The 26,752-nt window shown below is 46.3% G+C and overlaps 1 protein-coding gene across 1 annotated transcript in view; it reads left to right on the top strand.

Moving 5' to 3' along the window:
- Positions 1-26,752, top strand: part of ADAMTS17 (ADAM metallopeptidase with thrombospondin type 1 motif 17) — a 239,828-nt gene that overhangs the window by 55,646 nt on the left and 157,430 nt on the right. Inside the window, exon 7 of the mRNA XM_037510070.2 lies at positions 2,504-2,547. Coding sequence (XP_037365967.1) covers positions 2,504-2,547 — 44 coding nt within the window. The remainder of the gene's footprint in view (positions 1-2,503; positions 2,548-26,752) is intronic.

Raw genomic sequence — 26,752 nt, 5'->3', positions numbered from 1 at the left:
AGTGTTGACACAGCTTCAGGATTAGCACTTTCACAAAACGTCCATCAGCAGACATGAGCACACCCTCCGCTCAAAGTGTTACCTGTTCCACATGTTTGTTCCTCTCTCTTAACACTGTACTTACCACACTAGTAATACTTTGCACAAAAATGTTCTTTCTTATGTCTCACATCCATTAAGATGGCTCCATGTGGGTTTGGCATGAGTATGCCATAGGAGCCAAATTACCTGGCAAGAAGATTCACATGTTGGCTGACCTTTTCATACCAGGCCTCCAATGAGCTTGGCGCTCTGCAAGCTGACCACACCTCCTCCCTTTTCTTCAGGAGACACGATGATGATCCACAGAGGCCATCATTTGAGACCACATGTTTGCCTTCAGGGAGGCCATGAGATGAGAGAACTCAAAGAATCCCCTTTCAGTCAACAGAGTTGACTATTTCAAAATGGCACCTGGTTCCACCTGTGAGCAGGCACTGTCCACCATGTTTATTCATTTCTGTCCAGTTCTCTTCTGTCAGACTAATGACCACAGGCGCTTTCTCCCTTTATGCAGGTGAAGTCATGGGTCTAAGCTTTGAACACATTCAACTATTCACTCTGGATAACCCCAGAGCATGGTCTTAGGAAAGCCTGGTCTTTGCATCAGTTTATATGTGTGTGTAACTTCTAAAACGTGTGACTGAAAAGCATGTCAGATCAAGAATGTTGAGATGGGTTAGACAGATAACCCAATAGCATACTTGTGTCCTTTGTTTGTTTGGTTTCCACTCAAACCAAACTTTTTCCTTGCCACCTTCTGCTGTTGATTAGTCTTCTGAAAGGTCATGTTTGACAGAGAAATCAAGTCACGAGATTTCCCTTTTCAGCTCTTTATTCCCTCCGCTTTGATGGAGATTGCTTTAGTTTTGGACTTGGGTATGAAAAGTTGGGGTGGGGGGAGGTGCATTGTAGATGTCTTGAAGACTTTTTCTTTGTTAAAATTGTCTTAAAATCAGTGCCTAAATACATTTGTGATGAAAAAAATAGAAAACATGAAGTAAGTAAAACCCATGTGACCTTCAAGCAGGGTTGGCCCAAGCTCCTCCTCAGTCTCTGTCAAATATGGGATCCTGGCCATCTACTCTCCCCTTTTCTCAGGGCTCACAGGATGCCCAGGGCAGCTCCTGCCTGAGGCACTGGGTCTGGATGAGGGACTTCTGCACATTTGAGCGGATCCTTTTAAACCTGCAGATCTGGAATCTGTGGGTCTGAATGAGCAGGTAGAATTTTGGACAACCCTCAGGTGAGCCTGAGGCAAAGCCAGGGTTAGGAACATACAGGATTTGTTCCAAAGTCCATGCAGTGCTGAGAAGCATCAGACGTGGATCATGTTTGGAATCAAATAGGAAAGAATGTGCTGTAGATTGGAGTGGGGCTGAAGTGGAGGGAGAAGGAAGGGAACTGGAAGCTGTTGGCTTAGGGGAGCCACACATTGCCTTCTCTGTCATTTGTGTGGTGTGAACAGCAGGTCAAATTTTTCCCTGAAAATAGATTTTGACAGACGATAGGGGAGGAATTGAGGACACTGGACTCTGGTGGGGGATAGAGCATCAAATGGGCCAACCAAGACCTGCTCTTTCCTTCACCACTTTCTTAGTGCCAACTTTGGCCCATTCTTCTTTGCCAGGTTTTATAAAAAAAAGTAAAATGAGATAAAGTAGCATCAAAGCACACCTGTTAATCTGAAGTCATGCTTGTGTGTGTGTTCAGAGACCTGCAGGGGAGCGGGAAATGAGCGTGGAGTCCTAGTGGGCCACGGCTGGGGCCTAGTCACTGCTGTCTTCACCCAGCTCCCATGCAAGACACTGCCCCAACCAGCTCTTTGGTCAGTTCCTGACCATGAAGGCATCCTGGGACTGTTCTGGTTTTGGAAAGGAAGGAACTAGACCCCTCCTTTCTCCATGAGAGGCCAGAGTGACCTCCTTGGAGCTGCCGGACCAGGGCTGGGCCGGATTTCCAGCATCTCCATTGTCTTATCCATCTACCGCAGCATACTTGGGAATCCTTGGGGACTTGAAAGGACAGAAATTTTAGTACTGACTATGCTGTCTTCTCCTATAGGTGATCCATGGTCATTCCCCCATGGTCATCGCTGCCTGAGTAGAATAACTTGGGGAAGTCACTACAGCATGGCAATATCAACAAGGCATTTTCTCTAGTGCATGACCAGCCAAGTGTCTTCTTTCAAAATTTTCTCAGCTGTTGGAAGGAGTCCTTCTATCCACTGAGTGTTAGCATGGAGTAGTGTAGCCATGCAGAGGGCCTTCTGTGTGGTAACTGGGACTGCCAGTTGGAAGTGTGGTGCGTGGGTTACTCTGGGCCAGTGCTGCTAGCTGCTGTCCTAGCAACTCAAGTGACGACATTGCTCTGGGAGGATGGCTGACGAGATCCATCATTGTTTTTTTTCTTCTACTCTTTAGGGGTGCTGCAAACACCTGACTATGTCATTTTTATTTTTTAGGACAGATTTCTGCGTACACAAGGATGAACCGTGCGACACCGTTGGTAAGTTCAGAGTAAGACTAACAATCTGAGGAGCTGATGTATCACCATGTGCCTGGTGGTAACCGGGAGATTTCTTGGTAACATTTCCAGGCTGGAGGAGCTGCTCACAAGCAAGCTCTGCATTTTCTGTTGCCTCTTTTTCTTGTGAATTGGTTCTTTGACATGATTTAACTTCCTTTTTTGTTTTCCTGGGAACTTTTGAAGTTGCTCATGGCAGAAGGTATCTAGAGAAAGGTTAATAAGTACGTGAAAAATTAAACCAAGAGGGGAGCCACCAGGTTGCCCCAAGGGGACAGTGGGGGTGCTGAGCCCCTTGGTCCCCATCACAAGAGGGGGCCACATGCGTGACAGTGTTGTCACGAGACAGGAGCTTATTGGGTTATTTTTCCCCACAACGGTCCTCACCAAGTGTCCTAGAGGTGACGTGGGATGACACTCTCTGAGTGTGGTCTCCTCCACCGGCCTGGCCACCAGGCTCTGTGCTTTCTGGTTAATGCATTTATTTAATCAGCAGTACTAGTACCAACAAACAGTGCCCCAAAGCAGATTTCCTTCTTGCTCTTCCCCACTTTCCCCTCAGTGGCCATTTCCTTTCCCTCCTGCCCCCAGTTTTCTCTCCTATCTCCAGTTATATCTGACTTGCACTTGACTTCTCCCAGCTTTCACCTGGAACCCTTGTACTCATCCCCCTAACATCCTCCAGCAGTAACATCCTCTGTGCCTCCAGTGTATTTCCAAGGCCGGGAAGTGGAGTGGCACACGGTAACCAGCCAACTCCAGGTCCTACTCAGGTTTCACTGGCTTTTCGTGCATTCTTTTTGGGGGGTGTTTTTACATCAGTGCTATGACATTTTATCGCAGGTGTAGATTTTTCCAACCATCATGACTCGCAGGAACAGAACGGGTCTGGACCCGCCGAACACCTCCCTCCACTGCCCATGGAGGGCCCCCCGTCCCTACTCGTTCCCTCACCCCTGGGCAACAGTTTATTTTTGTGTATTATTTTGATTCCACAGAATGGAAAAATAAGTCATGGCGCACACACTTATCAATGCTAAGAGATTTTAAACAGCTGCTTTCAAATCTCAGGGTCCAGTTCTTGCAAGAGGGGGCTGCACCCTGAGTTCTCCAAAAACATAACTATAGTTGTCCTGTGGTATCTTGGGGGATTGGTTTCAGGACATCTCTCCTCCTTCAGGCCACTCCAGGATTCCACAGTATCTGCAGAGGCTCAGCAGCCCTGTATAGTCAGCCCTTGGTCTCCCTGGTTCCATATCCTCAGCTTCAGCTGCCACCTGAAATTGGTCAAATCTGTGGATGTGGAACCTGAGGATATAGAAGAAAAACTATATTTTAAAAACTACACATGTAAGTGGACCCTTGCAGTGCAAGCCCATGCCAGCTTCCTCCTCTGAGTGAATAAGCCCTGAGGTGTGAGTCCCCTTACCTGGGAAACCTGCCTCACATGGCTTCAGGCCCAGACTTATCCAAACACCGCACCAAGGGCCTGCCTGAGGATCAGCTTATGAAGGAGTCGACCTAACCTTCAGTAGCCTATCAGTTGTCTCGAGCCAGACAAACCTGAGGTCTTGAGAAAATTCATCCGTTTGTCAGAAGTTCTATTGGTTTTTATAACTGTGTTTTTGACCAAGTTCTTTGATTTTTGAGAGGTTTTGTGAAAGGCTTCAATTTAAGGGATCAAATATGCGTCTAGCAGGCAGGAGTCAGATTGTCTGGGTAAATACCTTCCTCATCACATGATAAAATAGGCCACGCAGTCGAAAGAGTCAGGAAACTCACATCTCTCAGCGGCAGGGCCTTGCTTCCCACACATTCAGCTTGGATTTCTTGGCTCATGGAATTGATGGGAAAACTAAAAGATAAATATTTCAGTAAACTAGTTTCTTCTCTCGCCCCCGCCACTTTAAATGTAGGTGGAGAGTATTTTTTCAAAAAAGGCAACTAAGTTGTATCTGGATGTTGGAGAGAATCTTCTGAAAGACCATTATGGGAGCTGTGTTGTTTGCAGAGATCCAAAGAGAGCAAAACTGGGGTCACCTGGGGAGGTTCCATTATCTTGGTCCTATGTCTTAAAGATAATGACCAGGGTGAATAAAAATGTATATGTGTGTGTGCACGCACCTGGGTACACACACACACCTCCGTACACATGCACACCTCAGTGCATGCACACACATGGAAACATGTAGCACGTATGCAGCCTGGGAGGGACGAGGCTGTGAGAGCTGGGCACATGGAAGACATGGGAGGGCGTCTTTGTGATCTTCAGGCACGCCCTTCCATTGTTGTAATTATTTAGGGCGAAGGAGAAAAATGAGGCACAAAGATTGCTGCTCCTTGAGAACAGCTCCTGGCTCTTATGGCCACCAAGATGTGTGTGGTCAGCAGCTTCCAGGCCTCGATCAAGGGCCTCGAGCCAGTCCTGGGCTCAGGGTGGAGCCTGGCCCCTCCTTGTGTCTCCCAGGCAACTGATTCAAAGGGACGAGTACAGTTCCAACTGGACCACCCACCCTGGCATCTTCTGACTCCAGCGTGAGTGGAACAGATTCTCCATGACCCTGGGGGCTGAGAGCTTTGGCCTTGGGTGTGCTGACTTTGCTGTGATTGAGAGGGAGACAGGCAGCCAATAACAGCTTTAGCCTGGAGACCACCTCCTCCTTCACTGGCTAGGGCTGGGGCAATCCTCAAGTGGGGCACACTTGTCTGATTTCATTGTCAAGTTGATGACATTCAGGTGACGTGTTGTCCACTCTCCTCCTGGCCACACCAGCCCTGTTCTCTCCCAGTGCCCTGGCCCTTGCTCGCATAGCACTAGGCAGGTCAAGGAACCTGACAACCCAGTAGATGTCCTCATGTGGACAGCTTGTCAACCTCTGCAGTTCTAGAACCTTCCTCTCTGCAGTGCTGGAGAGTCTTTCACACTCATTTCCTAGAAGAGTAGCCTCTTCTTGCTCTCACAGCCCTTCCATAAGGGTCAAGGGCACAGTCTCCATCATCTCTGACTGGTATAACAACATAACCCTAACTGGGAAGGTTACACAGACATTTATTTCTCACCTTTCTGGAGGCTGAGAAGGCCCAGATCATGGTTCTGACCTCCTCAGCACCAGGCAAGGTGTCTCCTACTACAGAATGTCCTCACGTGCTGAGGGAAAGCTCTGGTTATTCTACTGAGCACAATAATCCCGGTCAGGGGGCTCTACCCTCATGACCTCATCCACATCTGCTTGCCTCCCAAAGGCCCACTTCCCAACGCCATGCTGTGGAGGTCAGCACCTCAGCACGTGAGCGTGGGGGGACACAGACGTGCAGACCACAGCAGGTGTCGGCCCTGCAGCATCCCGAGAGCCTGGGCGTCATGCCAGGATCCAGCCCTTCTGTGAACTCAGTCTTGGAAAGTTTAACAGCCCTTCGCAGCACCCCTGCCCCCGTCTCTTTTTGACAGATGGGGAAAGCCCGACCTTCGGTGCCGCTCCCGTCCGCCTTCGTGGGTGGTGCCTGAACGGAACCCCGCGCAGCTGCCATGTGTTAGGAGCTTCTGTGGCAGACACTTCATGTTTTTAATTCATTTAATCCTCACACCCCTAGAAGTGCTGCCACAGCCTGCATGCTCCTTGATGGACAGCTGTATTACAGAGAAGGGGGTTCCTGACCTATTGGAAGGCAGGGGTTTGGGGTGGGAGATGACTTGCTCCAAACTGCCTGGTTTGTAAGTGGTGGAACCAGGCTTTGACCCCCACTAATTCCACTTCAATCTCTTTTTTTAAATATTTATTTATGCATAAAAGAGCTGGGGTACAGGCCAGAGGTATGAGGGGTGAGAGGCTTCACCAGAGACAGCAGGGAACAGAACAGGCAGACTGACTGAAATACACTGCTGAGGGGAGCAGAGTGCAGACAGGAGAGGTCTGCTGCACTATGTGGGTTGCTCCCTGGCCGGGGATTGAACTCATGCTGCAGAGGCTGCAGACAGCTGCACAGTGCTGTGCTTGACCCCTTACGCCACCAGAGAGGCCCCCCAACTTCGATCTCTAGAACCTTCTAAGTGCAATACTTCTTGTTGTTAGTGGGTATGGGGAAACTTAGACCCCCTAAAGCTATATATTTCTTGTCTGAAAGATAACCATCAATGACTGGCCTCTGGAAGCACACTGGCTTGCTATGAAGCCTGAGGGTTTAAGTCCTGGCACATCTGTGCCACTCACCTTTCTCTTCCTGCAAGTACTAACTTGCCCATCATTATTTTGACCCAGAATTTTCATCTTTGTCTTCATCAACTGTACCATTTTCAGGCTATTTTCTCATGGACATTTTCTTTTCCATCATTCCCATGCAGTAAATGTTGGTTGAGTACCTACTGTGTGCAGGTGCTGCTCCAGCACTGGGGACATGAGACCCAGAGGTCAATGTCTTCCTAAGGCTGGTATTTCATAGGCAGGAATGGTTGCGTACAGTGAGCAAGTAAACACCAAGGTGTGGGCCGAGGTAGGTGGTTGCAGCGACAGGAAGACACAGAGCAGGGTATCTACAATCTGAGCAGATGGGGCAAAGGAGGAGTGAGTCCTGGAGCCCTTGGTGGCTTTTTTCAGGCTTTATTGAGATTACCCAGTACATGGCAGGCTGGGAGCCTGGCAGGCCTCCTAACCCCCAGCAAATCTTCACTCTTCCTGGGCTCTCTGTGTTCGCTCATGGCCTTGACTCCTCTGCTCCTTTCACTCTCCCCTCCTGCTCTTCTCTTCTGCTGGTGTCCCTGTGATGCCGCCCTTATAAGCCCAGTCTCTCAGCGCAGGTGTACCCACCTGCATATGCCCACACCCTGCTCCAGGAGCCCGCCATCAGGCATGCATTCAGGACCACAGGCCTCCATCAATCCTAATGGTGGGAGGGCAGAAAAGCCTGATACCTTTTATTTACCCTATAGTGGTTGTAGTAGAAGGTGGGCCAGGGAGCGGGGGGGTGGGGGGGCAGGAGGCAACTGGGCCCCCCAAGTCCCCACAATCTTTACACTCTCTTCTCTCTGGCATCCTCCCTCTCAGTCTCGTGTTGTCTCATCTTACCGCAGAGATGCCACCCTTTTAGCCCACACCTCTTGGCACAGGTGTCTGTACTTACATGTGCCCACTCCTCTCGGCTCCGGGCATCCGTGCAACCTGGGAGGCGCGCCAGGCCACGGGTGGTATCTGTAGAGGCTAGCGGCGGGAGGTGTGAAAAAGCCTGATTCACTTCGCTTACCCTATGGAGGTAAAGAGGAAAGGTAACGTGGGCAGGCTCATGGAGGCCCGCCATGGAGGTAGCCTGGTGGCTCAGGAGCCCCTGGAGTGAGCCCCTTCGTGTCTGCAGAGAGGAGAGAGGTGTTCACACTGGGGCCCTAGGGTCCAGGCACAGAGTTCCCTCCCTCAATAGGCCCATGTTCAATTTGGTTTTGGGGTGGGTGGTCCACTTAGCACAGCAGAAAGTGATGTTTTTTATAAACAGGGATTTAAAGAGGGGCCACACATGGACTGTGCAGCGCTAGGTTATAGAGGTTTCTTGGATTAGCGTGAACCTGAAAACCTGGGCTCTCCTTAGGAATCCTCTGAATCCCAGGGGTTGGAGGCAGGGGTCTGGGGAGAGATGGCTGATTCTTATGCTCGGCCTGGGGCCCACTGCCTTGTGACTGTGGCTGGGGGCCTGGTTTTCCTATTGTAGGTGGTTAAGAGCGGCACTCTCAACAATTACTGTCATCATTAATTGTATAAACATCTTTTTTGTACAAAGTACAAAAGCCGTGCCAACTTGGGTCTCCAGGCGCCTTCCCATATTCTCTTGTTTTGAGTGGATGGCACTCTGGGCATGGTGGTGGAGTCAGGCCCTGGGGACATTTGTGATGATCAGGATATCGACTCTCATCCTGACAATCAGACTCTCTCCAAATGTCCTGTGTAGTGGCAGGATGACACGGAGCAGGTTCTCTATGATCTGAGCAGACGGGTGAAGGAGGAATCCTAGATAGTCCTTGGTGGCTTTTACAAGCTTTTATTGGGATTTACCGGGTATATTGCAGGTAGGGGTGCTGAGGGGCAGGGAGGCTGGGAGGCCTCCAGCCCCCAGCAAATCTTCACTCTGGGCTCGCCAGCTTTCATGGCCTTGTTCTCTGCTCCTCTTGTGTTTCTTCTCTGTTCTCTGCTCTCTCTGGCATCCCCATGACATCACCCTTATATGCCCAGTCTTAGCCCAGGTGAATCCCATCTACAAATGCCCACACCCTACTCCATCAGGCATGCATTCAGAACCACAAGGAACCATCATCTATCCTAATGGCAGGAGGGCAGAAAAGCCTGATGCTTTTTCACTTACCTTGCCACCTCATCATGGGTCCAGATTCTCGTGAACCCGGCGTTGGTCACTAAGCAGCAGGAGGGAGTGGAGGTTTCTAGTGCAGCCGCCCAGTTCAAAGCCAAACTCTGCTCCTGACACTGGGCCCCTTGGCCAGTTGCTGCTCCTCTGACTTCAGTTTCCTCATCTGTAAGAGAGGAGGGTGGCAGTTCATACTTGGGTGGTGTTAATGGCAAGGAAACTGCACCACCAGGCGAGGCCCAGAACACACAAGAGTTGCTCCATCAGTGCTGGCTGAGCTATTCTGTCTTGGTGCCCCTGCCCAGCAGGTGTCAGGGGATGCTGTTTGGGACAGGAACTACTCAGAGTTAATGGCTGAGTTAATGGTTCTCGAGAGGGTATCCCAGACCACAGAACCAGCACCTCCGGGAAGGTGTTAGCCATGCACATTCTTACACCCATCCAAACCCTTCTGCATCTGTCCAAATCTCTGGAATGTGTGTTTCCACCAGATTTCTGGGGAATCTGATGCCAGCTCAAGTTTGAGAACCACCGAGCCTAGCCTTGGCAGTTCCGAGAAGCAGGAGGACTTGATTCTACTGGTCACGGGCCTGCGTGCTTAGTCGCGTGCACAGCGTGTGAGGGGTGAGGAGACCTGCTCTCGTCTGGTCAGGAGAGCTGCAGCTTTGGAAAGCCCAGCAGCTGTTCAAGAAGGCTGGCAGGCACACATGGTCCCCCGGGCACCAGGTCTTCGGCCTGCTTCCTCCAGAACAACCTGTAGGTGTGATTTCTCTGGCAAACAGGATCCTGGTCCTATTTGAATGGTCCTGAATCCCATTTCTTCTGTCCTTTTCCCCCTGAGATCCTTCTGGCACCTTCTCTCATGGGTCTTTCCTCCTCGAGGCGTGAAAAGTGCAGCTTCTACAGCTGGGGTTCTTGCCTGGTCCCGCCGCATTCCAGGGATTTAGCCCATGAAAATTACTTTGTTTTGGATTTTTGGAAGAAGCTAACTTAATGTTTCCTCCCTCAAGTTCCCTCTGCTTTTCTCTTGGTAGGTTTCATAATATTCCAGATATTTTCTATTGTCTCCTGTACCCCATGGTTACAAAATTAAACAGGACCAAACAGCTGTGCTGGGGCTGTCGAGGGGGCGCCTTGAGAGCAGCCGGGATGGCCCGTTCCTCGGCCTTGGCTGAGCTACTGATTAAATGGAAGGGTTCCCAGAGAGGCAGGGCCGGGGGACTGAAGGGGGATTGGCGGGAGCCCCTGGGGCTGGCTGCATGGGCTGCCTGTAGCTTTTCCTTTGCCACAGAGCTCTAACTGCCAAGATAAGCATAAGTTTTGAGATAAAGTAGAACCCCCAAGGGGTTTTCATCTTGGAAAAAGAAATCAAGACAGTCACTGTGTTGGGCCAAGAAGTCCTTCTCCTCCAGACCCAGCTTTACGCAGCCTGTGTGTGAAAGTCAGGGGGACAGGATTGGGCCTCCCCGCTCTGCATTGTCCCTCCCTCACCAGGCTCACCTCCATCCCCAGGCCTCGAACCCACTGGATTTGGGCATGGCCACCTCCCCCCATGGCATTGCCATGGTTTTTGTTTGCTTGTTTGTTCATTTTGTTTCTTTCACATTCTATGTATGAGTGAAGACGTATGGTGTTCGAATTTCTCTGTTTACCTTATCTCATTTAGCATAATTCCCTGAAGATCCTCCCATCTCACTGCAATGACAAGATTTTATTCTTTTTTATGACAAAGTAGTAGTCCGTGCATGTGTTTATAGATCACACTTTTTTTTTAATCCATGTATCCGTCAATACACTTTAGGTTGTTTCTATATCTTGGCCACAGTACATAATACTGCAATAACCATAGATACCTTTTTGAATTATTGTTTTCATATTTTTCAGAAAAATACTCAGAAGTGACATAGCTCAGATGGTGTTTCTATTAATATGTCTTTTATAAAGCCTGCACGTGGTTGCATTCCTACTGTCAGTATGGAGGGGGGAGGTTCCCTTTCTCCACATCCTCGCAAAGACTCATTATTTCTCTTTATTGTGATGCTAGTGGCCATTTTAACAGCTGTGAGGTGATATCTCATTGTGGTTCTGACTGTGTTTTCCCAATACTAAGTGATGGTGAACATCTTTCCCTGTGCCTACTGCCCATCTGTATCTCTTCTTTGGAGAAATGCCTATTCAGAGCTTCTGCCCATTTTTTAATCAGCTCATTTTGTTGTTATTGAATTGTATGAGTTCTTTATATATTTTGGATATCAATTCTTTGTCACCTATACAGCTTGCAAATATTTTCTCATTCCATAGGTTTCCTTTTCATTTTGTTGGTGGTCTCCTTCACAGTGAAGAAGCTTTTTAGTTTGAGATAATCCCTCTTGTTTATTTTTGCTTTGGTTTTCCTTGATGTTGAACCAATTTTTATAAAATTTTTAGATACACTGTGTGTAAGAAACAAAATTAGGCAGCAGGGCTGGGAGGTTAAGAATGCATTGCCTCCAATGGGTGGCACCTGAGCTGACCCCGCACTGCCTCAACATAGATACTAAAATGTGACTAGCAGTGTCTCTGCATAGAGCTGTCATGAAGGTGGAGTGACATAAAGCCCTGGGTAGTTGTCTGGCACACGCTCCATCTGTGTCAGCCTGAGTCAGTCCTACCCAGGGGGCAGTGGCTGGCCAGGAAATAGGCTGGGAGCAACGAGGTGACTCGTCCAGGTACACAGCCAGAGAACCCAGCTGTGTGACTCTGAGCCCAGCACTTCCTGATGTAGCCCAAGGCTTTCTAGAATAAGTAGGGAGGGGTCTAGACCATGGAGCATCTGTGTCCCACCAATATGTTTTCGATTAAGAAGAAAGCAGACTTACTAGGAGCGCTTGTAACCTCCCTGCCTGACTTGATATGTTGATCTAGGAATACCAGAATGTTCCTTACATATCCAGCCTTCTATTCATCTCCCTTAGGCTTCCAAAGCCCATGATGGATTCACAATCAGCACTCGAGTGTCACCTCTGTGTTGAGGTGGAAAGATGAGGGTTAGGAAGGGGGGAGGTAGCTGCAGGGGAGAAGGCAGGCCTTCCACCCTGACTCTGCCCTGCAGACAGGTCCCACCTGGAAGGACAGACACCAAGGGCTAGCCCAGGTTCTGGGGTTATCCTGGCCCCACTGAGGAAAAGTGTTACCTTTAGATATTTGTAATACTTTCTAGAACTGCCTCTGGCCAGGTATCCCAAGCCAACCTGGTTTTTTTCCTCTTTTATTCTGAACTTATATTTCTTTATTGCTTCAGCTAAAGGGAGACAAGTCTTGACTCTTACAACAACACAAGAGAGGCAAAGTCTCCTTGATTCAGTTTTGTTAATCTATTAAGTGTGCAAGTCAGCATAATTGATAAGTAAAATGAAGGTTCAGGAATTAGATGTGGAGACTAAGGAAGGGGATCCATGCCAAAGATTTATTCTGTATCTGTGCTCAGCCCAAATTTGAGCTCAAAAGAAGAAAAAATGATGAGGAATTACTACACATCATTCAGGTCTTCAGGGGATTACTGTAAGATTACATAATACAATTGTGGATGAATCCAAAGCTGGAAAATGTGCTATTGAAGCTCAGAAGAAAGCAACAGACAAGATTTAGTGAGTTCAGAAAAAGCCAGCACCTGACTACTCAAGGACGTGATTCCAAACACCTCCTGCCCTGAGATTTCACCTTGTGCATGCTGGGAAATTACTCATGGCGTGAGATTAGCTCTGGAGAAGGCCTTTTAATTCAAACTGAAAGATCAGCTGATGAAACAGTTAGAAAAACATGGTTTGATTACAGATGGTCCGGGGAGAAGGGCCCAAGATCTCCCAGCAGAAATTAGCTGGGTCTTCTTCTCCCATCCCTGCCTGGCCAAGGTGAATGAGGACACTGGTTGTTCATTCCTATGAGAAGGTGATTATCATCCACACAGTTCCAGTGGCTGGTTTCTGAAATAGGCAGCACAGGCACCCTGGGAAATGACTTTAATGAAATGAAAATTAGCCAGAGTTAGATTTTGGGGCCATTGCTTACACCCGTAGCCTCAGTTAAACTTTCCATTGGATTATCTGATAATAAGTAGTTTGCCTGGGGGATTTCACGGTCTTTGATAAATGGCTTGAGTTCAGAATTTAAAGCCACACAGGCCATAATGTAACTCAGAGCTGGAAATAATGAGGCACACCGTCGCTGAGACGGAGCACTCAGATCTCCCCAATGCAAGTACTCATCTTAAACCCTGCTTTGGACTATTTCCCCTCAATAGGTGGGTGCTCTGTCTGTGCTCCAAGGCAAAGGGCTTCCAACTTTGAAATTCCTTTTGGTGCCAATGGAGTTGTCAGTCTCAGGAGGGGGTGGGGGGGCAGGGGCTGCCTTCTGGGACTTACCTTTCCAAGACGGTCCACTGCCTTCTCCTTCCCAGAGACCATTCTTGTCCCCTCACTGCCGGGAGACAGAGTGTGGAGGCCTCCTCACTTGGGTCGCCACACAGAGGCAACACATTTGTGTCGGAGGCAGTCCATGTGAACAATAGACTTTGCTTCTCTTGCTAAGATATGTTTCCGTGGTGCGTATGTCTTTTAAAATCTATTTTTGTAATTATCTTTCCTCCAAGTGTTATTGTTGCCCAGGAGGTACTTTTCACTTAAGCAATAAAACCTGCCATTAAAAATCCAATACTTCCTCAGCTATTGCCGAATGGCTAAACCTGACGGAAGTGTCAGATAGCTCCCTTACCCCGCGGCCAGGCCTGAAGTAGACAGTAAGATCTCTTGAGCTTTCTGGAGCTCTGTGGCCAGCGTGCTGTTCCTATTTCCACACCGTTCTGATCCAAACTGGTTTCCTGCATCCCTCCATCTTCCAAGCATGGGTGGCCTGCCCCTGCTGGCAGGCAGGAGTGCTGGCTTCTCTTCCAACTCTGTGCCACTCCCTGGAGAAGATGCCATGTTAGCATCTGCTACTGTTCAGCCTCTGCCTCAGCCCTAGACACTGGTCCAGTGGACTCTGGAGGATGCAAAGATCACTATGAGGGCATCTGAATGACAGTGGCCCTCCTGGTCAGGACACCTGGGCAACGGGGAGTTGCTGCTGATGTGGCCCGGCTCTAATTCAAATGACGACAAGGTATTTTCTCAGTTAATCTCTCTGGTTCTCCTTATAACCTAACTTTGGTTCTGTTCATGGCCAGGATGCTTCTAGAACTTCAACATGGCACTGTGGACAGTGCCATTTTATGCTTCCAGTGGTATTTATGCTTCCAGAGGCAGAGAGGAAATTTCTTCCAGCCCTCTGGGTTCTTCTTGCACCAATCACGCTATCAAGTTAAAATCAGATCAGTAGGAGAAAAGAAAAAATTTAATTACTCGTGGATGAAAAATCCACATAGATGTAGACTCTAAAGCCAGTGGGGCAAAAAGAAGGGTATATCTCCTGAGCTAAAGAATAAGATAGAGTCTGGGGCTTTAAAGAGAGAGGAGAGACTCACATGATGAGGAGAATAACTTACAGGATGAAGATATTTGCTCTGCCAACTAGATAGGTTTCTCTGACAGAAAGGTTATTTCTGGTCAAAATCCTAATTCTGGGTAATACCCCCAAGTTTTGCTCATCTTGGTACTTAAGGGAGTAGTAATGTTTCTTATGAGCCTGAAGGATCTCAGTTGACCTCAGCTCAAAATAATCCACCTGCCAAGGTGACACGTCTGTCCTGAACACCTTGGGGAGGCCCAAAAAGCCTGCCATGCTCTTTCTCTGGTTGATTCCTGCTTGTCTTTGGTGACATGACTGCTAGAATCCTTGTCCTTCTCTGTCTTTTAACCTTCCAGCTGCCCAGATATGGCTCCTCACCCTGTGCAGCTCCCCAGGCTCAGGATCCTTAGGGTTTGTTTCTGAACAGGCTGGGAAACCCTCCCGTCTCACCCCATGCTCCTCTGTCTTCCCTCTTGGGCCCTAGTGTAGGCTACACCCTGGCTCTTGACCATCTTACTGAAATCATATGCACTTTCTGCCTTGATTGAGAAGTAACTTTATTTTCCTCTGCAACCGTAAAAAAATAGGATTGTCTTAGAACCCCTTATGTGAAATCTTTATTTTTACAGAAGCCTTCTGTTAAATGGTTAGATGTGTTTCCAGAAATGGCACCTGAGTAGCTGCATTTTGCTGCAAAAGACAATTTCTTTTTGTATGAATTCAGACAACAGGGGACAGGGGATCTGGTCCCATGACCATGAAGTTGGTCATAGATTTTCCCTGCCACAGAAGGATGATTTGGCCCCTACAAACCTTGTAGACCCACATCTCCCTGGGACTCGGTAATTATGGGGGCCCCTAGGTCCAAGTGGAACATTAGCGGTCAAATTTGTGGGATTTGTGACCTTTCCTGCCCAGCAAAGAGCTTCCTCTGCTGCCTTTATTCCCCAAACCTGTGGGTGGCCCTGCTGTGGACCAAGAGCAGAACTGTAGAGAGCCCTGGAGTTGCACTCGCACTCACCCTAGAACTGAGGGAGGTCCCCTCCCAGGAATGTCAATGCCCAAGGCAGTCAATGCAGGACAAAGAGCTTTCTGTGTCCCTCCAGGGCTGCTTCGGAAATGGGGCCGAGGGGAAAGTTAAGGCGGATCAGAGGGGACCCCGGGAACTCGATGCCCTTTCCAGCCTTTGCACTTGGGCTGAAGAGGACCTTGTAAGAAGGCAGATATTTTTTTTTTTTTTTGCCTCTTTACAATGGCAAACATTTTCTCTATCAAACTGCTTTGAGTGCCTCCACCCCCTTGGAATCTGTGGTGACGGAATAATTTGTGACTAAGAAACCTAGTCTGTATCAGCACCAGTTCTTCTGCCCTCATCCACATTTGCAGAAAAGCCACAAATGGCTGAAAAGGAAGAAACTGCTACTCATGGAGCCCTCCCTGTCAATGGCAGGCGTCGGGGTGTACTGTGCTTCCCTCCTTCCTACTGCCCCCACCCCCCCCCCCGCCATAGTCAGCCACTTGGATACTCACATTTGACCTGTCGGTGCTGTGTAATTGCCAAATAAAATCCGTGGGTTGTGGTCAGCATGGACACCCCACCTGTGGGTCACTGGGACAGAACAGGGTCCAACCACCGCTCCTATGAAGGCAGCTCAGAATCAGTGTCAGTGGGCAGCATTTTGAAGCATGGTTATATACCTGTGCAGAAGTAGCAACCTAGAATCCTAGAGGCTGTATCTGGCCTCAAACATGTTTCTTTTCGTTTTTCTTATTAGTTTTCTAATAAGAGGGGGAAAAAAGTACTTCCTCTTCCTTGACTCACATTTCTTGGAAAGTTCAGGCAACTACAGGCTCACACCCCTACAATCTATTCAAGCAAAGTATTGTTAGCTCACTTTAGACAGTTTCCAGTTAGCCACAGTCCCCGACATGCCCTCTTGTCTCTCTTCTCTGATGCTAAGTGGCAAGTACCATTCATCCTCAGATTGGTGCTATTTCTTTCCTTGTGTTGCATTTAGGAAGAAGCTGAAATTTTCTTTATCCATAGCTTATAAAAACTGGGAAACTGAGAAAATGGTTAGAAGTTTCAGTGTTTCGAGGGATGATATATGAAAGTATAGATTTCTTCATAGAGTTAAATAATGGAAACCCTTTGTGACAAAAATGCTCGCAAAGTATGACTGTGTCAGAATCACACAATTCTGGGCCTCACTGCCATTTGAGTTTGTGGTTCTTGTCCTAAAAGAGCCATTTTTCCATGGCAGCCATATGATGTCATGGGCAGAATGGATTCTTGTTGTGCAGGGCCATCGGCTCACTTCAAGGCATTTAAGGCATTTGGCACCCCTGGTCTCTCCCCTGGTGTGACCCCTCCATTATTGTGACTCCATATTCCACACATGCCTCAGGTGGAAAGCACTGCCCGCCAGGGCTTGACCCTGTTGTAGGCACTGGCAGATGGACCAGGTCAGTGCACTTGGTGTGGGGATCCTGGGTGGTTCAGAAACTCCCCAGACATGCACATTATTGTCTAAGCCCCACGCTCTCTGTCAGATCTGCCTCCTCCTATGGCAGCGGGGACAGACTTTCCAAAAGATCTGGCCAAACAAAGCCACACTTGTTCTTATTACACCTTTCTGTTCAAACCTGCCATGATCCCTTTGATCTGTGTGAGCTGGCAGGAGCGTCTGGCTTCCCCGCCAGCATGGTATTAAGCACAATCCCTAGCCGGATGCCCAGACTTAAGGCTGAGAACTGTGTGCACAAAATGGTACCTCCTCGGTGACCTGGCCCTCGGCTTCCTTCCCGGGATTGATTTTGCTGTTTATACTCCAGTTCACATTGTTTTGTGTGGGGAGTCTGAGGTAGCTACAAGGAAGTGGTTGCAGCCCAAATTGTTAGGTTGTTTCAGCGGCGAGGTCAAGCCACCAGCAGAGCATGCTTCAGTGAGGGTCTCAGCTGAGCCCTGAGATCCTCTCCACAGCCCTCACATGGTGCTTCTTGGTGGCCTGGAATTACCATCAGCAGAGATAATGGATGAAGACTGGGTAGCCCTGAGCACAAGCAGAATTAAACAAGAGGGCGTATTTCAGGCCCTGCTAATAGAAGCGGAAGTCCGTGGAATAGCACCAAAAGTCTGTGGAATGGGCGGAATTGCAGACATTGTTGCAGCTGCTCAGAGCCCATCCCACAAACCTCCACTGAGGGTGCTCTTCCCACCACCTCTTAGAAACACCTTTTCAGGCCTCTCTGGTGAGTTAGAGGTTAAGTCTCAGTGCTATCATAATTTCACCTCTGTGGCCTGAGTTTGATCCCCTGGCCAGGGAGCTGACCCACGTGGTGCAGCAGATCTCTCCTGCCTTGCCCACTGTTCCCTTCAGCAGTGTATTTCATTAGCTCCACCTGTTCTGCTCCCCACTCTGTCTCTGGTGAATCCTTTCACCCCCCACACCTCTGGCCTACACCCCAGTTCTGGTGTATATAAATAAATAAAATAAATCTTTTTTAAAAAAATTGAAAGAAATACCCTTCTAAAAGGCCCTGTGATCCTGAGAACAATGTGGAGGGTTGGCCACATGCAAGTTCTTCCAGCAGATGATAGTCATGAATGACTAGCATATGACTAGGTTTTAGAGCAAATTAATAGATTATATTTAACAGGGGAGATTAAGTGCATTGGAATGTATTATCTCAGGGCAATATTTCTGTTACCTCAAAAGGACAATAATATAGAATAGAATTTTACAGTGGTTGACTCTTTACAATGATAGAGTTATTCACAGAGTTTGTAATAATAACTGTAGATCATCACCTAATGTGACAGACTATATATGTGCTTTTAAAAAACAAAAGTTATTCATGCATACAAGAACTGGGGTATAGGCCAGAGGTGCGGGGGTGGGGTGTGTGTGAGAGGATTCACCAGAGACAGAGTGGGGAACAGAGCAGGCAGACTGAAATACGCAGCTGAGGGGAGCAGCAGGTGAGACAGGGTAGGTCTGCTGCTCCATGTGGATAGCTCCCTGGCCGCCCAGGGATTGAACCCATGGTGCAGAGGCTGTGGATAGCTTCACAGTGCTGTGCTTAACCCCTTGCACCACCAGGGAGGCCCTATATGTGCTATTGATTTCTACAGCCAACTCTCTCCTCTCCCCCCACAACCCCCCATTATTGAGAATTCAAATGTCACAGGCTGTGAGACAAACCTGTGTCACTATTATTAAAACCATATTAGCACTTATTGGTTTCAGTGGACAAAAATCATTTCTAGCATATTTTTGTATGTAGCATGAAGCTGTTTGTGTTATTTTAATTCAGAACATCTGTAAACATCTGGTAAGCTGCTGTTTTATATAAGCATTTGCCTGTCAAATTGGCAGTATTAAATTGAAGATCAGGAAGTGTGCTCAGTTCCTCAAAAAATTAAGGAACTCTATAGAGTTACCACCGATCTCAGTGGTTCCACTCCTAGGTAGATACCCAAGAGAACTAAAAACATGTTCTCACAAAAACTTGTACCTGATGTTTGTAGCAGGATTTATAAATAGCCTCCAGGTAGAAATTGCCTGAATGGAGGGGCGGAGCAACATGGCGGCGAGGAGACGCTGCGAGTAAGATCTCCCATTAAAAAAAGTTAATAGGGAGGAAAAGCGGCAGGTCCCAGTGAGAACTGAGACAGGGAAGATAAACGGACGACTCCAGCAAACTGCCCGAAGAAGAAAGTTGCCATAAAAGAGGACGAGAAGGGAGGGAAGCGCAGAACCCTGCTCCCCTCCCCCGCCCACAGAGGCGGCACTCTCCGACCGGCAGAGACGAGGGAAACAACAAACCAAAACGCCCAACAAGAAAAACGGATGCAGCAAGTGGGACTGTGAGTGGAAAGGAACTATTTCAGCCACCACACCCCGTGAACGGGAGCTGAGGCGAACCCTGCAGGATCCGCCGCGGAGGTGAGCTCCAGGCGCCAGTAAAGAGAGCCCCGCCCCCCAGGAGGAGCCCAGCACCAGCACACAGCCCCAGCCGCCCGGTAAGCTTGCGCGAAAGCGGCGCTCGGATTGCAGCTGCCCAGGGCCCTGCGCCTGCGACCTAGGCTTGCGGGGAGACGGCGGAGGCCCTCCCTGAGTGAGCAGGAACAAGGTGCCCAGGCAGGGGAGCGGGATTCAAAAGGCGCCATTCCCGCGCCACTGATCTGGGCTACAGCCCGCGTCCTGGAACTGAGGGCTTTGGAACTGAGACCCGGGGCACGAAATTAGGGGCGTGGGTTCCCCACGACGGTGGGGCACAAGGCAGACACAGCACCCCAAAGCCGTTGAGGTGTACCCTACCATCCCCGCTCTGCTCCCTGTCCCACGGGGTGGAAAATCAGCTCCCCAAGGGCTCTAGGAGAGATCTCTGGTGCCACCTAGCGACTTGACCCCAGCACAGGCTACTGAAGGAGCTAGTGGCCAGCTGGGGAGTTAGCCCACACCGGGCCCCTTCTGAACAAGTAGTCTGAGCCCACAGGGAGAGCGAGCACCCACAGCCGGGGCAGACCAGGCGCGCAGAATAGTGTGCCTGAGACCAGAAGCGCAGGGAGTGTGTCCCACATCACCATTTTAGAACAGGGACATTTCTTCAGTAAAGACTACCTGCAGAAGGCTTCCTCAGGAGCCAGAGGTGAGCGGGGGAAGTTCGCCCACGCCAGACCCCCTCTGGCCTGCAGTCCAAGCCCAGAGGGGAGCAGGAACCCACCGCCGGGGCAGACCAGGCGCACAGGGGAGTGTGTCCCCACATCGGCATTTTAGAACAGGGACCTTTCTCCAGTAAAGGCTGCTTGAAACTAACAGATGACTCCTGGAAGAACCAGAGGGGAACAGAGAAGCCCACCCAAGATGCCGGCAAGTCCCAACAACACAGTGTCCCAACGCATACGGCAAATTAGAAAACAGACAGTAGGGAGGAGAAGAACCACACGCAACCTAGCAACTCTCCAGAGAAAAAGCACACCACAAAAAGAAAGCCAGCCCCCAGATTGCAACGACAATAACTTGGAAGAATTTCTGAGCCTTCCAGAAAGAGAATTTAAAATTGCCGTGATTAAAAAACTGACAGAAGTCATAAAGGAAAACAATGATAAGGGAAAAATAATCAACGATCAGAAGAATGCAATTGAGTCCCTAGAGAGGGAAAACAATGGTCAGAAGAAAGAAATTGAGTCCCTAAAGAGGGAAGTAAAAGAAATGCAGGAGATCAAAGAATTAATGGAAGAACTAAAGAATTCTGGGAAAAGCAATGAAAGCAGAATAGATGAAATGGAAGAACGAATAAGTAATCTTGAAGACACAGAAATAAAAAGAACCAAAACAGAGAAGGAAAGAGAAGTACGAAGGAAAAAGAACGAAGAAAGACTTCGGGAACTATCGGACTCCATGAGGAAAGGAAATATAAGAGTTATAGGAATACCAGAAGGAGAGGAGAGAGATGTAGGAACAGAGAAAATATTCAAAGAGATAATTGAAGAGAACTTCCCAAATGTGAAGAAGGAGCTGAAAATTGATATACAAGAAGCAAGAAGAACACCAAACTTCCACGACGAAAGGAAAAATACAGCAAGACACATAATAGTAAAGCTCCCAAGAATCCAGGACAAGGAAAAAATAATGAAGCTGGCAAGAGGGAAGAAACAGATAACATTCAAAGGAAAACCAATCAGGCTGACATCAGACTTCTCCGAAGAAACACTACGGGCAAGGAGAGAGTGGAGGGACATAGTCAACAGACTCCAAGAAAACAGATGCCAACCAAGAATACTCTATCCCGCAAAGCTCTCCTTCCTCTTTGAAGAAAGAATATGGACCTTCCCAGACAAACAGAAACTCCGGAATTTCATTGCAACTAAACCCCCACTCCAAAAAATACTACAAGGAGTTCTAAAGCCAGAACCTCAGAGCGACGAATAACAATGAAAGAAGGCCAAAAAAAAAAAAAGTTATTAAAAGAATAAATAAATAAAATCAAAGGAAAGACAAACACAATGGCAAATACAGATGTTAACATATCAATATTAACTCTAAATGTAAATGGACTAAACTCTTCAATAAAAAGACACAGAGTTGCAGCCTGGATTAAGAAACAAAACCCAACCTTTTGCTGTCTCCAGGAAACACATTTAGCTACAAAAGATAAAAATAGGCTCAAAGTTAAAGGATGGAAAACAATCCTACAAGCAAATGGACCAAAAAAGAAAGCAGGAACAGCTATACTTATATCAGATAAAACAGATTTCAAACTCAAAAAGATAAAAAGAGACCCCAATGGTCACTACATTATGATCAAGGGGACAATACTTCAAGAAGAAATAACACTCATTAACATATACTCACCAAACGAAGGAGCACCAAAATATATCAGACAACTGTTGTCCTCTCTGAAAACAGACATCAGAGAAAACACATACGTAGTGGGAGACTTCAACACACCACTATCAACAATGGATAGATCAACAAGACAAAAAATAAGTAAAGAAACCAAAGCTCTAAATAAAGACCTAGAGCAATTGGGCTTAACAGACATCTATAGAACACTAAACCCCAAAAAAACGGAGTACACATTTTTCTCAAGCGCACACGGATCATTCTCCAGGATCGATCACATACTGGGGCACAAGACAAACATCAACAGATACACCAAGATTGAAATCATATCAACCATCTTTTCTGACCATGAAGGCATCAAACTAGAAATAAACCATAAAAAGAAGGCAAGGAACTTTCCTACCTCATGGAGATTAAAAACCACACTACTGGAAGACCATTGGACTAATGAGGAGATCAAAGAAGAAATTAAAAAATTTTTTGAATTGAACGACAAGGAGGACACCAATATCCTAAATGTATGGGATGCAGCAAAAGCAGTAATAAGAGGAAAATATATAGCAATAGAAGCTCACATCAAGAAACAAGAAAGAACGCAAAGAAACAACCTAATCTCGAAGCTCAAAGATCTAGAAAAAGAACAACAAGAAAACCCCAAAACCAGTAGAAGAAAAGAAATAATAAAAACCAAAGCAGAAATAAATGAAATTGAAACTAAAAAAACAATCCAAAAGATCAATGAAACCAAGAGCTGGTTCTTTGAAAAAATCAATAAAATAGACAAACCCCTAGCCAGGCTCACAAAGGAAAAAAGGGAGAAAGCACAAATAAACAGGATCATCAATGAAAGAGGAGAAATCACAACGGACACAGCAGAAATCAAAAGAATAATCAGTAACTACTATGAACAGTTATATAGAAACAAGTTTAACAATCTAGAGGAGATGGACAAATTCCTACAACTCTACAATCACCCAAAGCTAGATAAAGAAGAAATAGAACACCTAAACAGACCAATTACAATTAGCGAAATTGAAATGGTAATCAAAAACCTCCCCAAAAACAAAAGCCCAGGACCTGATGGATTTACAAATGAATTCTACCAAACATTCAGAGACGAATTAGTGCCTATCCTTCACAAACTCTTCCAAAAAAATTGAGAAGGAAGGGACAATACCAAACACGTTCTATGAAGCCAACATTACACTAATACCAAAACCGAACAAGGACAACACAAAAAAGGAAAACTACAGGCCAATCTCCCTAATGAACACTGATGCAAAAATCCTCAATAAAATTTTAGCTATCAGAATCCAACAATGTATCCATAAGATAATTCACCACGACCAAGTTGGATTCATTCCAGGGGCACAAGGATGGTTTAACATCCGAAAATCAATCAACGTTATCCAACACATCAACAAAAAGAAATATAAAAACCATATGATAATATCAATAGATGCTGAGAAAGCTTTCGACAAAGTGCAACACCCATTCATGATAAAAGCCCTTGAAGTTCTTGGGATACAAGGAACATACCTCAACATCATAAAGGCCATCTATGACAAGCCAACAGCCAGTATCATTCTCAATGGTGAAAAGCTGAAAGCAATTCCATTAAGATCTGGAACAAGACAAGGATGTCCACTCTCACCATTGCTTTTCAATATAATACTGGAAGTCCTAGCCAGGGCAATAAGACAAGAGAAAGACATCCAAGGAATCCAAATAGGAAAAGAAGAAGTCAAACTATCACTATTTGCAGACGATATGATATTATACATAGAGAACCCCAAAAACTCCACAGAAAAGCTAATTCAACTCATCAATCAGTTCAGTAAAGTGGCAGGATACAAAATCAACACGCAAAAGTCAGTAGCCTTCCTATACACAAACAATAAATCTGAAGAAGAAGAAATCGAAAAGACCATCCCTTTTGTTATTGAAACAAAAAAATCAAATATTTGGGAATAAATCTAACAAAAGAGGTAAAGGACCTATACAAAGAAAACTATAAAACACTGTTAAAAGAAATAGAAGAAGACACAAAGAAATGGAGAGACATCCCCTGCTCATGGATTGGAAGAATAAACATTATTAAAATGGCCATCCTTCCAAAAGCAATATACAGATTCAATGCTATTCCAATCAAAATTTCAATGTCATTCTTCAAAGAAATAGAAAAATTATTGATGAAATTCATATGGAATCACAAAAAACCCCGAATAGCCAAAGCTCTCCTGAAAAAAAAAGAAGGGAATGGAGGCATCAGACTCCCAGACTTCAAACTATACTACAAAGCCATAATCATCAAAACTGCATGGTATTGGAACAAGAACAGACATACAGACCAATGGAATCGAATAGAAAATCCAGAAATAAACCCACAGATTTATGGTCAACTAATCTTTGACAAAGGAGCAAAGACTATGCATTGGAGCAAAGAAAGTTTGTTCAATAAATGGTGCTGGGAAAACTGGGTCGCTACATGCAAAAGAATGAAGCTTGACCACCACCTCACACCATACACAAAAATCAACTCAAAATGGATTAAATAACTAGACATAAGACCTGAAACCATAAAATATATAGAAGGAAATATAGGCGAAACACTACGTGATTTGCACATCAAAGACATCTTTACAGACACATCACCCAAAGCAGTGATAGTGAAGGCAAAGATAAACAGCTGGGACTATATCAAATTAAAGAGCTTTTGCACAGCAAAAGAGACAATAACAAAAACAAAGAGAAACCCCACCAACTGGGAGAACATTTTTGCACCCAACACTAATGATAAAGGACTGATCACAAAAATCTGCTAAGAGCTGATGAGACTCAACAACAACAAAGAAAATAATCCAGTCAAAAAATGGGCAGAAGAGCTTAAAAGAAACTTCTCTGAAGAGGAAATGCAAATGGCCAACAGGCATATGAAAAAATGTTCAACATCACTTGTCATCAGGGAAATGCAAATCAAAACTACCATGAGATACCATCTCACACCAGTGAGAATGGCACATATTAAAAAAACTAGCAACAACAAATGTTGGCGAGGGTGTGGAGAAAAAGGAACTCTTCTGCACTGTTGGTGGGAGTGCAAACTGGTCCAACCACTGTGGAAAGCTGTGTGGAGATTTCTGGACCTACTAAACATAGAGCTTCCATATGACCCAGCAATTCCACTCCTAGGTATTTACCCAAAGGACACAGAAACATCAATTCCAAAGAACACCTGCACCCCTATGTTTATAGCAGCACTGTTTACAATAGCTAAGCTTTGGAAACAACCCAAATGCCCAAAAATAGATGACTGGATCAAGAAGATGTGGTACATATATACCATGGAATATTACTCAGCATTCAAAAAAGATAAACACATGCAATTTGCTGCAACATGGATGGCGCTGGAAGGGATCATGCTCAGCGAAATAAGCCAAAAAGAAAAAGAAAAATACCGGATGGTCTCACTCATAGCAGGAATCTAGAAAACTTAAATAATGGACCAGGAAAATGAAAAACTATAAGAAAGTGAAAATCAAAATCAACAAAAAACTATGAACCAGAGACACTTTTAGGGGGGCGGGGGCGGGAGGGGAGGGATTGGGGTCAGAATGGGGGGCGGCAATTGTATGGGGAATATAACAATAAAATTTATAAAAAAAAAAAAAAAAAGAAATTGCCTGAATGTTACACAGATTGTGGTATATCCATACAAAGGATTCTATTTGACACTAGGAAGTGCTAATATAGGTCACAGCATGGATGAATCTGAAAAATATCATCAAAAAGAAAGAAGTCAGGCATAAAAAGTCACATATTGTATGATACATTTTGATAAAATATCTAGATAGGAAGTAGATAGTGGTTGCCTGGGGCTGAGGGAAGATGGACTGGGGAAAGAATCTGGGTATTCTGGGCTTCCCCGGTGGCGCAGCTGGTTGAGCGCAGTGCTGTGAAGCTGTCCGCAACTTCTGCAGTGCAGGTTCCATTCCTGGCCAGCCAGGGAGTTACCCACATGGAGCAGCAGACCTCTCCTGTCTCGCCCACTGCTCCCCTCAGCAGTGTATTTCAGTCAGTCTGCCTGTTCTGTTCTGTTCTCCACTCTGTCTCTGGTGAATTCTCTCATCCTCTGGTGCCTATGTCCTGTACCCCAGTTCTTATATAAATAAATCAATCTTTTAAAAAAAAAAAAAAAAGAATATGGAGCTTCTTTTGGGGGTGAGGAAAATGTTCTAAAATCAGATCATGGCGATGCTTGCAAAGTTTTGTGAATATACCAAAAACCACTGAATTGTCCACTTCAAAGAGTAAACTTTATGGTATATGAATTCTATGTCAGTAAATAAGAGGCTAATAAAGCAAATAGGAGAAAATGTTATCAGTAATTGGGTCTAGAGGAAGGAATGAGGCTGATTACATTACAATCAAAGGTTGAAAGTTCTTTCAACTTTTCTATGTTACAATATTTTCACAATGAATGGCTGGGTGGGGGGAGCAAAAAAAAGTGCAAACAGGAAAAGCATATGCTCTTGCTGTAGCCAGGGTGGCGCATGTATTTGGGGTGAATTTATTTCAGTTGGAAAAAAAGACCCAGTAGGACTTGATAGACACCCAGGTTACTGGATGTTTCCCATGTTCCTGGGGTTAGCCTGATCCTGGCAAGGAGTCAGCTGATAGAGAAACCTGATGTTGACACATGTCTGTTGTCATAAGGGTATGAAGAGAGTTCAAGGTTAGACTTTGAGTTCAAGTTCATGCTCTGGTTAAAGAAATGGACAGGTGGGTGTCTGTTGATAAGAATTTACCCACCAGAAGTCAGAAAGGCAATACTTTAGCAGTAGATTGTGAACCTATGCTATTAAGACCTTGCACATAGGTCTCAGTTTCCTCCTCTGTAAAATGGGTTGATAATTGTTTCGTAAAATTGTCTATAGCAACCATGTAAAGTGCTTATCACATTTCTGGCACACATTTTAAAAGCTGTCATGTACTGATATTTAGAGAGAGAAGGG

This window comes from Talpa occidentalis, unplaced genomic scaffold (assembly GCF_014898055.3).
Source record: "Talpa occidentalis isolate TD23 unplaced genomic scaffold, MPIMG_talOcc4v2.1 talOcc4.14, whole genome shotgun sequence".
In the NCBI taxonomy this organism is placed as follows: domain Eukaryota; kingdom Metazoa; phylum Chordata; class Mammalia; order Eulipotyphla; family Talpidae; genus Talpa; species Talpa occidentalis.
This window is presented reverse-complemented; position numbering and strand designations above follow the sequence as displayed.